The 12,580-nt window shown below is 44.0% G+C and overlaps 1 protein-coding gene across 1 annotated transcript; it reads left to right on the top strand.

Annotated features, from left to right (window-relative positions):
- Nucleotides 1-3,140: 3,140 nt before the first annotated feature.
- Nucleotides 3,141-10,830, top strand: bmp2b (bone morphogenetic protein 2b). The gene is made up of 3 exons (XM_024420834.2): nucleotides 3,141-3,583; nucleotides 4,558-4,925; nucleotides 9,499-10,830. The coding sequence occupies exons 2-3, from the start codon at nucleotides 4,571-4,573 to the stop codon at nucleotides 10,422-10,424; spliced, it is 1,281 nt and encodes a 426-aa protein (XP_024276602.1). The 5' UTR covers nucleotides 3,141-3,583; nucleotides 4,558-4,570; the 3' UTR covers nucleotides 10,425-10,830.
- The last annotated feature ends 1,750 nt before the right edge of the window (nucleotides 10,831-12,580 follow it).

The raw sequence follows: 12,580 nt of genomic DNA, 5'->3' as shown, positions 1-12,580 counted from the left end.
TTGTTTGTTTTAGATCAATTATATCATTAGGTGTGTTATGACATCCAGGTTGTGTGTTTCTGTGAGTGAATGAATGAATGAATGTTGGAATGAATTAATTAATGTATGTGTGTATACAGAACCAAAAATATAAACGCAACATGTAAAGTGTTGGTCTCATTTTCCATGAGCTTAAATACATTTTCCCTATTCACTAAAAATGTCTTTCTCTCAAATGGTGTGCACAAATTTGTTTACATCCCTGTTAGTGAGCATTTCTTCTTTAACAAGATAAGCCATCCACCTGACAGGTGTGGCATGTCAAGAAGCTGATTAAACAGCATGATCATAAAAGGCCAATCTAAAAAGTACAGTTTTGTCACGCAACACAATGCCACATATATCTCAGATTTTGATGGAGTGTGCAATTGGCATGCTGACTGCAGGAATGTCCAACAGAGCTGTTGCCAGAGAATTAAATGTTAATTTATCTACCATAAGCCGCCTCCAACGTCATTTAAGAGAATTTGGCAGTACATCAAAACAAGTCCTATATCGACATAAATTGAAAGGCCACTCAGCAAGGAAGAAACCACTGCTCCAAAACCACCATAAAAAAGCCAGACTACGGTTTGCAAATGCAACTGCACACTGGGACAAAGATTGTATTTATTGGAGAAATATCCTCTGGTCTGATGATACAAAAATAGAACTGTTTGGCCATGATGACCATCATTATGTTTGGAGGGTAAAGGGGAGGCTTGAAAGCCGAAGAATACCATCCCAACCGTGAAGCACGGGGGTGGCAGCATCCTGTTGTGGGGTGCTTTGCTGCAGGAGGGACTGGTGCACTTCACAAAATAGATGGCATCATGGAAAATTATGTGGATATATTGAAGTAAAATCTCAAGACATCAGTCAGGAAGTTAAAGCTTGGTCGCAAATGGGTCTTCCAATTGAACAATGACCCCAAGCATACTTCCAAAGTTGTGGCAAAATGGCTTAAGGACAACAAAGTCAAGGTATTGGTGTGGCCATCACAAAGCCCTGACCCCAATCCTTTAGAACATTTGTGGGCAGAACTGGAAAAGCATGTGAGCGCAAGGAGGCCAACAAACATGATTCAGTTACACCAGCTCTGTCAGGAGGAATGGGCCAAAATTCAGCCAACTTATTGTGGGAAGCATGTGGAAGGCTACCTGAAACGTTTGACCCAAGTTAAACAATTTAAAGGCAATGCTACCAAATACTAATTGAGTGTATGTAAACTTCTGACCCACTGGGAATGTGATGAAAGAAATAAAAGCTGAAATAAATCATTCTCTCTACCATTACTCTGACATTTCACATTCTTAAAATAAAGTGGTGATCCTAATTGACCTAAGACGGGGAATTTTTACTAAGATTAAATGACAGGAATGGTGAAAAACTGAGTTGAAATGTATTTGGCTCAGGTGTATGTAAACTTCCGACTTCAACTGTAGTTGATTCAGGCGGATTATCCCTTATAAAATGTTGTTGTCCTAGAAGCAGACAAAGATATCTTCTGATCTCAATTGGGTTTAATCTTTTGCCATCTCAGCAAACAAAACAGGCCCGTTGCTTTGGTCACAACACAACCTTCTGCCCTACCATCATTAACCAAATGGAAATAACTAGCTGTAGTCAATGAGGGGTTTTCACATGGAGATGTCTCTAACATCAGAGTTGTTGAGTAAAGCCTATAGGCTTGTATATAGCCAACAACACCTATCAACAAAGGACCCCAGCTTCTCTACCCCCTAGCTGTACTATACTGCTGGGGGCTGGTAACTGACAATATCCACACTCTGAGAAATGGAGGAGCATCTTCGAACACCTGATGAGAGAAACAACTACTTAGAAATGAAGTAGTGAAAATAATCAATAAACACAGTGTTTCGATGTTCAACCTGGGCTTGACTGAACTAGACTCAAACACAGCTACAGTTTGTTTTCTCAGGCAATCAATTCATCTTTTCAAACCGACTGGGTCCAGCCTGGAGAAGACTATGGACTTTGTCAATATTTGTCTTGTCCCTTTTCCCAGGACAAAGGATAGGACAGGAGGGATACCAGTTAGGGGTGAAGTTCAGAGGTCAGCGCTGAGAGGGTAGGATAGGACAGTCACTACATCCCCTAATCCCCCTAATCTACCAAAGACAACACATTTGCCAGCTCATTGTCAATTTATTTTTATCCAATAGTAAAACATGCTTAATCCTGGAATTAACACATGTTGATCAATCACCCATAGGGATCTAAGATACACGCTGTATTTATAATTGAGTACAGTAGGCATATATGGGCAGTTTGAACAATAGTTGCACTTGGGTAGTACTGGGCCAATTTGTGTGTGTGTGTGTGAGTGTGTGTGTGTGTGTGTGTGTGTGTGGTTTTACTATCCTTGGGTGTCCTCACAAGGATAGTAAAACACAGAAAATTCATGGTGGACATTTTGTTGGTTGCCACACGGAAAAAGGCTATTTAGGGTTAGTGGTTAGGGTTAGGAGGTTGTGGTTAAGGTTAGGGTTCGCTTAAGGGGTAGGGAAAATAGGATTTTGAATAGAAATCAATTGTTTGGTCCCCACAAAGATAGTGAAACAAACGTGTGTGTGTGTGTGTGTGTGTGTGTGTGTGTGTGTGTGTGTGTGTGTGTGTGTGTGTGTGTGTGTGCATAACGCATTTGTATTAATATAGTCCATCCACATGGCGCAATTGCTCTAATTAGTTTTGAAACTGTTACACCTTATTACAATTTTTTTAAACAAACTTTTTAATGATCAACAATGAAATACTTGTAAAAATGTTGTCTGGCTTTGCATAAATTGAGAAAGAGCACGAGAACAATGCAGCACAATGAGTATTTTACAAAAATAGATAAGAAAACCTCAAGTTACTTATGTTGATGCTTTCAAAATAAACAATGTTATATCACACAAACGAATAAAAGTCTATTGTCAAAGAAAGTCTCATATCTGAGTAATTTTGTAAAAGCCAAAAGATATAAAGGCCCATAGCGCGAGTTTGAGCAGGCTACTGTTGGTGACTGGTTGAAAAGGCACAGGAGGTGGTTGGAATCGACATGAATGACAGCCCTGCGTTGGTGACATCACTGGACGACAAAAAGCCTCGTCCGGGGAAGGAAAGGCAACAATCAATTGGACTGCTACAGTGTGCCGCGCACAGGAGAGAGAGGTGACGCTCCCCAACCCACAGACACAGAGTACAAGGAGCGACGGACAGAGTACAGTTTAATCTTCCACACCCGCTCTCTGCTAAACTTGATCCTACTAAAGTTAGCATTTGAAGATGTTTAATGGCGCTTCTTTATACTTACTTCGATGGGTTCTGCCTACACAAGTCCGCTTAGATAGAACGTAGGCATTTATTTTATTTTATTCTATTGACCAAGAAGTCTCCAGATTCCCAGCTGCGGAGATATGTGCAAAAGAGGAGGCGATCGGAGCAGTGGACGGACTGTATTTCGTCCACAAAAGGAAAGCGTGGAATAAACACGAATTCATGTGGAATTTATTGGAGCCCAAAGCTGGAAGGACGACTGGACACAGCGCTTCCTTATCAGGTAAAAAAAATGTTACAGGTACTCATTATTGAAGTCAATGACAACTTTCATATTTAGGGGAAAGTTGCACAGCGCTCATGGACTAGGCTACATATATTCACTGAGTATTCTGGATCTAATTTCCGTCTCGTGATTTCCCAATTCTATTCAAGAAAACACACTTAGGTAAAATGAACTGCTGTCACATAAGATGTTTATTTTTTTCTACTTTGTAAGCCTGTATTTTGGGGTGAAAGTTCACACAAATTCCAAAACATACACAGTAAAATGAATATCTTGTGGTAGTATTCTAAGGTCGTGTACTTTTTGATTTAGACCTAGGTGTTTTTGATGTCTTTGTCTGCGCGGCGGAGTACGCCTGGCCAGCATACGCACGTCAGATCTCACACCTGCGAACTCCTTGAAGTAACTCTACACTGCAGTCAAAAGCCTCACCAAATGACTCTCGTAGCGCTGTCTGACTGCTGCGACGATTGTCTCTATTAGAAACGTTTTGATGATTACATTCTTTCACACTTTGTGTGTTCTTAGGGCTATGTTGTATTTTTTTTATACACCTCAACCAAACACGTCCTCTCATCTTTTCTGTAATTGCAGACTTTTTGTCTGTCATCTTCTCTCTGTTCTTCCAGTTTTCTTTGATTTTCTCCTTTCCTGTACCTTCCCCCTTTTTTTGTTAGACAATTCTCTTTCATACCTTCTTCACCTTGATATGCTGGGGGTTTAGTTTTGCCCCTATATGTGTTAAAATATCAATCTCCCATGTCCCTTAGCATAGTCCGCAGGGATGTTATTCCCAACCATTCTGCTTTTTACTTCAAAGTGACGTGTCATTACTTTTAACCTGATTTTCCTTGAATAATAATTCCCATTGTGTGGAAGAAGAAACACCGTATCGCAGCTGATCTGGGGTAATTTTACAGTGATCCGCCGATGTCTGTGTATTGACAGAAGCTGCTCTCCTCTCCTCACAGGGACTGACTGACCATGGTCGCCGTGTTTCGTTCTCTCATGGTACTGCTGCTGGCTCAGGTGTTGCTAGGAGGCGCTGCGGGACTTATCCCCGAGGTCGGCCGGAGGAAGTACAGCGAGTCCGGGAAGCAGAGCCCGGAGCAGTCGGAGAACTTTCTTAACGAGTTTGAGCTGCGGCTCCTCAATATGTTCGGACTTAAACGGAGGCCGAACCCGAGCAGGCAGGCTGTGGTGCCCCAGTATATGGTGGACCTGTACCGTATGCACTCGGTGAACGGAGACCACAGCACTAAACGGCCCCGGAGCATGGGGAGACACGCAGAGAGAGCCGCCAGCAAGGCCAACACGATTAGAAGCTTTCACCACGAAGGTACGTATTAGTGGCATATTTCACCTGGCGACGTAGAGCACCTCTGCTCCCTCAGACATGTCAACTCTGTATTTAAACATGACTCAGTGGTGTGAGGAGGATTTTCAGAGCAATTACACTTTTTATGACAGGCCCACTCATATCCTAACAGAGTGACACGCGTCAGGGACACATCCCCGTTATAAGTAGATCATATTATAGTAACAAGTGTAATTTAACAATCTAAAGAGATAAACTCATTGTCAGGGTTTGACAGAGAAGTGGTTGACGTGTACTTGAAGTGAAAAGTCATCTCTCAAATATGAGTTAATGCAACCCGTTACCCGGAACATTCCATTGACTGTGCTATAACAGGCATCACAACATCAAGGTTGGCGGTATCACGAGGGTCATTTGTTTCTTAATAATTTATGGTGTTTGCATGGGCCCTGAAAACAGTTTTTCCAGACACGCAACTCAGCAGAGGGATAAAGTAAGGGCGGTGTGCGTGTGCGTAGGTGATAGTCATCGCCCTGCTGCTACTTCAATAACACATGACATGACACTACACTGTCTACACACGCATTATGATAGAGGCCACTGCGGCAGACTGAGCTCCGTCTCATTTTTAGACAGGACTGAAAAGTCAGTCACTTAGTCATTCTGGTTTTAGGGGGTGCACGTTATTCTTTTCCAATCGCTCTTCGTGCGTAATTATGCACCTTCTAATAATAGAACCCCATAATTACATACTTATTATATAGCTACATATGCGTCGCTGACTGCGATATATCACAATAAAACCATACATTTATATACCTCAGAAACGCATGCCAACTAGATGATTGTTTCAGTAAGGGCCAATTGGTCTAAATGCAAAAATATAGTAACAGTGGGTGGAGATGTGTGCATGTGTTCAGAGTATGTCTAACCTTCTAGTCTGGGGATTTCATTTACACTGCTGCAACACAACAGACCAAAACAATAAACAAACATGTAAACCTTAACCTCTCATTGCTTGAAAACCATCGCCCCTCATGCATCTATACTGTCTATTTGGGGCTCCCGAGTGTAGTGGTCTAAGGCACTGCATCTCAGTGCTAGAGGCGTCACTACAGACCCTGGTTCGATCCTGGGCTGTATCGCAACCGGCCGTGATTGGGAGTGCCATAGGGCGGCACACAATTGGCCCAGCGTCGTCCGGGTTTGGCCGGAGTAGGCCGTCATTGTAAATAAGAATTTGTTCTTGCCTAGTTGAATCAAGATTAAATTAATTTAAAAATGAAAAAAAAAAATCTGTCTTGAGAATGCATATGGCCTATAATTGAGTTTGCGCTAGCTCCAGTAGTGTACAGTACATGCCCAATGCATTCGTGGATGGCCTTTTACACAGACTCCCGAGTGTTTGACTGCATGGGAAGTTTCCACAAAGTGAATGACTCGTTGGAGTGGTTGAGTCAGGATAGGTGGTGTTCTCCTCCCCTGATGCCTGGTAGGGATGACACCCAGTGGACACACTGACAAACTACAAACAGATACACTACAAACGCCACTGACACCCTACAAACACCCCTGACACACCACAAACAGCACTGGCACCCTAGAAACACTACAAACATCACTGACACACTACAAACACCACGGACACACTACAAACACCACGGACACACTACAAACACCACGGACACCATACAAACACCACTGACACAATATGGACTATACTTGTCTATACGTGTCATAGACGTGTAGCTACACATGTAAAACAAAACGTAAAATCCTGAAGCCCTATCGATGCACCACGTCTCTTCCTTGATGTTCATTTCAGAGGGATTATTCATTTTTTGTGATATTGGTTTTCAAAAAGAACCATTTTCTTTGCCAAAAATAACATTTCCAGGCCTAACACAGGCACCGGCTGCCAGAGACAGGCAGAGATGAATGACCTAACATTAGCCTTTATCTTTTGTTTTTGGCACACGGCGGAAAAACAAATTAGGAATGTTGATACACTCATATCTGTGGTTCACAACTCTTAGACAAGCCCTGACATGTTGTTCACACGCAGCGCAGCACCCCCTTCACTCACACAGCAGGGATCTGGAGAGAGAGAGAGAGAGAGAGAGATGGAGAGATAGAGAGAGAGAGATGGGGGGAGAGAGAGAGAGATGGAGAGAGATGGAGAGAGAGAGACAGAGAGATGGGGAGAGAGATGGAGAGAGAGAGACAGAGAGATGGAGAGAGAGAGATGGAGAGAGAGAGAGAGAGATGGAGAGAGAGAGATGGAGAGAGAGAGAGATGGAGAGAGAGAGAGAGAGAGATGGAGAGAGAGAGAGAGAGAGAGAGATGGAGAGAGAGAGAGAGAGAGAGAGATGGAGAGAGATGGAGAGAGAGAGACAGAGAGATGGGAGAGAGAGAGAGAGATGGAGAGAGATGGAGAGAGAGAGACAGAGAGATGGAGAGAGAGAGAGATGGAGAGAGAGAGAGATGGAGAGAGAGAGAGAGATAGAGAGAGAGAGACAGAGAGATGGAGAGAGAGAGAGAGAGAGAGAGATGGAGAGAGAGAGAGAGAGATGGAGAGAGAGAGAGATGGAGAGAGAGAGAGAGGGAGAGAGAGAGACAGAGAGAGAGAGAGCGAGAGATGGAGAGAGTGAGAGAGAGAGATGGAGAGAGAGAGGGAGGGAGAGAGAGAGAGAGACAGACAGAGAGAGAGAGAGAGAGAGAGAGAGAGAGAGATGGAGAGAGAGAGAGATGGAGAGATGGAGAGGGGGGGAGAGGGGGAGCGAGGGGGAGGGTAATGTTTACTGTTCATTTTTATTGTTTATTTCACTTTATATATTCACTTTATATATTATCTACCTCACTTGCTTTGGCAATGTTAACACGTTTCCCATGCCAATAAAGCCCTTGAATTGAAATTGAGAGAGAGAGAGAGAGAGGAGGGGGCAGAATAAAAAGAGAGATTTGGGGCTAAAGAGAGAGAGAGAGGGGATTTGGGTTGAAGGGAGAGATAGAAGGGGAGAGGGAGATTTGGGGCTGAGGAGAAAGAGGGGAACGAGGCATTTTGGAGTGAGTGGGCCAAAAGAGAGAAGGAGAGAGGGATTTGAAGAGAGAAGTAGACAGGAGGGGTTTTCCCACATCAATAAGGAGTGATAGGCCTATTTGAGGTCTTTGTGCTTCTGGAGGGAGATTTAGGATGAGAGGGTGGAATTTCCTAAATGCCTCCTTTGAAAAAGCCCTGAGTTCAAAGTTGGTGTTTATTTTACCACTCCAAACAGATAACAATCTTGTCTTTGTACCATCTGTAAAACACATAAAGGTAAATGTTCAACGTTTGACTACAATCAAAAAAATAAAAGTGTTGACATTGTCATGTATCTGACATCACTAAATGTAATTATCAATCAAGCCAAATATGCCCAGAGTAATAACACGTTTTGCTATAGATTGCTCCAAAAAAAGGTGTGGAAAACATTATGGGTGCGTTTGTAAATTCACTCGGGCTATCTACTCTACTATCTACTCTACTATCTACGATTTCAGAGCACTCTCGTCTGAGTGTGCCAGAGCGCAGAATAACTGACAAATTTACGAACGCCCAACACCCCTTGAATATGGCCGGTGTCAGTAAACGGTCGGGAAAAAAACGTAATTAAATAGTTGCAGCCTAACCAGCTCTGCTAGGGTGAGTAAAATGTTCAGAGTTGGGTGTTCTCTCATTATGTGTCTGGAAGTAGCTAGCAAGCTAGCCAAAGTTAGCCAGTTAGCTTGGGTGCATGACTGCCGTTGTGAGGTCAGAACGCTCGGATCAACCCTCGGCCAGAGCATCCAGTAGGCGCTCTGAACGCTCCAGAAAACAAAACGCTCTGAATTTAAGAATGGACAATCTGACAACGCTCTGAATTTACGAACGCCCAGAGCGCACTCTGAGCGCTCTCTGGCACTCCAGGTTAAATGTATGAACACACCCTAAAATAAATGAGATATACTTCCCTATGGCCTTTAATTATGTCATAATAATCTAGCTTTGATGATTCCATGGTGGTCTTTATCCACACATCCAATAAAAAACAGGACTCCATCATGTAGCAAACAAATCGTAAAGGGCAGAACATTCTCTATGGTATTTAGTGGCCTTGCAGGCATAATGGTTAGAGGCTATCACTGTTCCCTGCTAGATCTTATCAATAAATGGGAACGCCACTGCCTTGATGTCATGACATTTACTCTGGTGAAATGTATGAACCTGGCAATGTTGCAGCTGGATGGTCATAATTGTAACCTGTTCCCTTTACATTGACTCATGCTCTTGGAGTTAGTGAGTGTGTGTGTATGATGCCGTGTGTATGATGACAATGATCTACACCCACACACGGCCAGTCGTTTTCTTGTGTGTGTGTGTGTGTGTGTGTGTGTGTGTGTGTTTTAGTGAGCTATGGAAAGACAACCCGTTTGTTAAAACAGTAAATCTTGGTCCGTCATGGAGTGAGTCTACAACCTTAATAGTTAAAAAAAAAATGTCCTGAGCTTAGCCATGAATTTCTATGTCAACATCATCCACTGACCCTTACTCTCTCCTTCTCCTTCTCGATTGTAGAATCCATGGAGGCTCTGGCAAGTCTGAAGGGCAGGACCACCCAGCAGTTCTTCTTCAATCTCACCTCCATCCCTGGAGAAGAGCTCATCACCTCTGCAGAGCTCCGGGTCTACAGGGACCAGGTCCTGGGGGCCACAGCAGCTCCCACCAGTAACACCAGTCACAACAGCAGTAACCGCTCCAGTACCAATACCAGTACCAGTGTTGGTGGCATCCATCGTATCAACGTGTACGAGGTGTTTGGAGCCCCTGCATCTCCCCGTGGGGAACCCCTGACACGCCTCCTGGACACTCGGCTGGTGCAGGATTCTCTGAGCCGCTGGGAAAGCTTCGATGTCAGCCCCGCCGTGTCCCAGTGGTCCTCTGGGGGGAGCCACAACCACGGATTCATGGTGGAGGTGTTCCACCCAGACACCCAGGGGGGCGAGGAGGCCCAGAGACAGAGCAGGCACGTCAGGGTGAGCCGCTCCCTCCACGAGGACCAGGACTCATGGCCCCAGGCTCGACCCCTGCTGGTGACCTACAGTCATGACGGGCGGGGGAACGCGGTGCTGCACAGGGACAAGAGACAGGCAGCAGGCCACAGGAAACAGAGGAGGAAGCATCAACACAAGGCCAACTGCCACAGACACGAACTCGACGTGGACTTCAGTGAAGTGGGCTGGAACGAGTGGATAGTGGCGCCCCCTGGCTACCATGCCTTCTACTGCCACGGGGTATGTCCCTTCCCATTGGCCGACCACCTCAACTCCACCAACCACGCCATCGTTCAGACGCTGGTCAACTCTGTGAACTCCAACATCCCCCGGGCGTGCTGCGTGCCCACAGAGCTCAGCCCCATATCACTGCTCTATCTGGACGAGTATGAGAAGGTCATCCTCAAAAACTACCAAGACATGGTGGTGGAGGGGTGTGGCTGCCGGTGAGACATACAGAGAGAGAGAGAGAGAGAGAGAGAGAGAGAGAGAGAGAGGGATGGGATGAAGGGATGGAGACTGAGAAGGACGTAGAGTGTGAGGCTATATGGACACCCGGTTTCCCAATGAAAATGTTTTATTTAAATGAAAGAAAAGACACAAACAGAGCTATTTTGGGAGAAGAAGTACAAATAACTATATATGAATATATTTATGTCTAGTTAAAGTTGGGAAAAATAAATATTTTACTTGGAGGAATAATCCTTTACTGGTTTTGAAAATGTATATCTGATGTACATTTCGAATTGGGTGCAATACCACATGAAGTATAATGCTCAGATTTTTATTTTGTATTTATTTCTATTATAACCACTTTGTTTGTAAATAAATCATGTGTATTTATCGCGAGAAAACACTTTGGTTGTTCTAATTGTCCCCCAACATGTCCAGCTGACTTCACAACGTGTGTTTGAAAACGTTCAAATCACACTAAGGATGTCAAGGAATGGAAAATGTGACGGAGCTACAAACTTCTCCCACATAAATTAGCTGCAAAAAAACAAAACAAGACCAGGTTAAAAGCTAACTCTCTAAAACTGAATTGCCTAGATGAAGCATTTACAGCTACTATGATAAACATAGCTGGAGCATGGTGGTGTGTTTTGAAAAGGGTCAGTGTAAGTGTGGTGTAATGGCCTGCAATGGGGTATAGAATCACAGCAGGGTCCAGGGTAGTTACATCTATACAGATGTTATAAGGTCTCTGGGGGGGACTAAGGAAAACACAGCGAGATGTTTGCCTCCGCTACATGGCGTTGTACAGATCCCTGGGAATGAAGGCTGAGGTAAAAGTTAACCCCTGGGAATAGTTCATTTAAAAGAGAAAGAGAGAGAGAGAGAGAGAGAGAGAGAGAGAGCGGGTGGAGAAGTAGAGAGAGAAAACAAACAACCTGAGTTGTCTGTCGGTGTGCGAGGGATTTGAAGAGCGTCTGTGCTGTGAGTTTGTTTACTGTGCGATTTGAGACACGACAGCGAGCTAGGAGACAGAGACGCCAGTAGGCCCTCGGCGAGACATGAGGTCTACAGCTGCTTTAATTAATAAAGATAAACAAACAGGCACACACCGGTGTACCTGCTACATATTGCACATGTTCAGACACATCCTACCCCTACGTGTTTTTGGCCACCTTCCTTTGTCATCTCGGTCTCCTATTCTTCTTCTGTTGTGTTTTTGGCACCACCGGTGAAAACCCTCGCCGGAATAGTTCTGTTTGGGAAATGAATGAACACTAACACAAACAACACTGTCATTGACAAACAACAGGGGATTATTGCTCATATTTTATTCATAGGGACAGATAATGGCAGGATGCGATGGCAAGAACCAAACATATCGTATGTCCAAGACAGCACGGGCATGAAGGTTAGGATGAATATCTTAATACTTGTATTGTTCTCGGAGAAGTAGTGCAGTCCCTCAGCCCTAAACGGAGTGACTTGGAACGGTTTGAAAAGAGACAGCGGAAATGCATACTGTAGCCACACTGCTGGGGGTAGATAACGAGAGAGTGAGAGAAAGAGAGAGAGGAATGCTTGTGGAGTTTCACAGACTTTCTTTCTGCTGTGTTTGCATTAGACAGGGTTTGGAACGGAACACAAGTCGTCTCAAGAATCTCTCAATATAATTTGTTTTATACGAGCGCACATTGGAACCATGGAATGTTGGTTTCAAACTCAGACACACGCATGCACTCGTTTGCAGAGAGCAGCCCAACATGGTTGTGTTTTTAATCAGCTATACAAAGACTTCTGCTTTTTCTTCGGGGAAGAAACTGTACATTTGAACAAATACATGCTTTCAACTCACGTACTCATCTATCATTTAATACTACAGCAGTTACATTTCCAAACCGTTGACAGTAGAAATGGGGAGATGTCTTATCCTTAAGTCTGTAAGTCCTAAGATAATGACTTTTTCAGATATTTTGCCATTGTGTCTATTGACTTGTTGTGCAACAGATAGAAAGGTGACCTAATACCTACTCTTACCCAACACCCACCTGGGTGACGCAACAGGCAGTCATTTCTTGCCAGAGCAGTCCTTGTCCACACATCAGTTTCAATCTCCTGGCCTACACGTGTTATTTTATTTTACCTTGCATCCG

Source organism: Oncorhynchus tshawytscha, linkage group LG05 (genome assembly GCF_018296145.1).
Source record: "Oncorhynchus tshawytscha isolate Ot180627B linkage group LG05, Otsh_v2.0, whole genome shotgun sequence".
NCBI lineage: Eukaryota > Metazoa > Chordata > Actinopteri > Salmoniformes > Salmonidae > Oncorhynchus > Oncorhynchus tshawytscha.
The sequence above is the reverse complement of the archived record's forward strand: the minus strand, read 5'-3'. Positions and strand labels throughout refer to the sequence as shown.

What these genes read in the sequence shown, in the direction of transcription:
- bmp2b (XM_024420834.2), top strand. Translation starts at nt 4,571, where the DNA reads ATGGTCGCCGTGTTTCGTTCTCTCATGGTACTGCTGCTGGCTCAGGTG. An exon ending in TAGAAGCTTTCACCACGAAG is followed by an intron (nt 4,926 to 9,498) that starts GTACGTATTAGT and finishes TCTCGATTGTAG; the next exon opens with AATCCATGGAGGCTCTGGCA.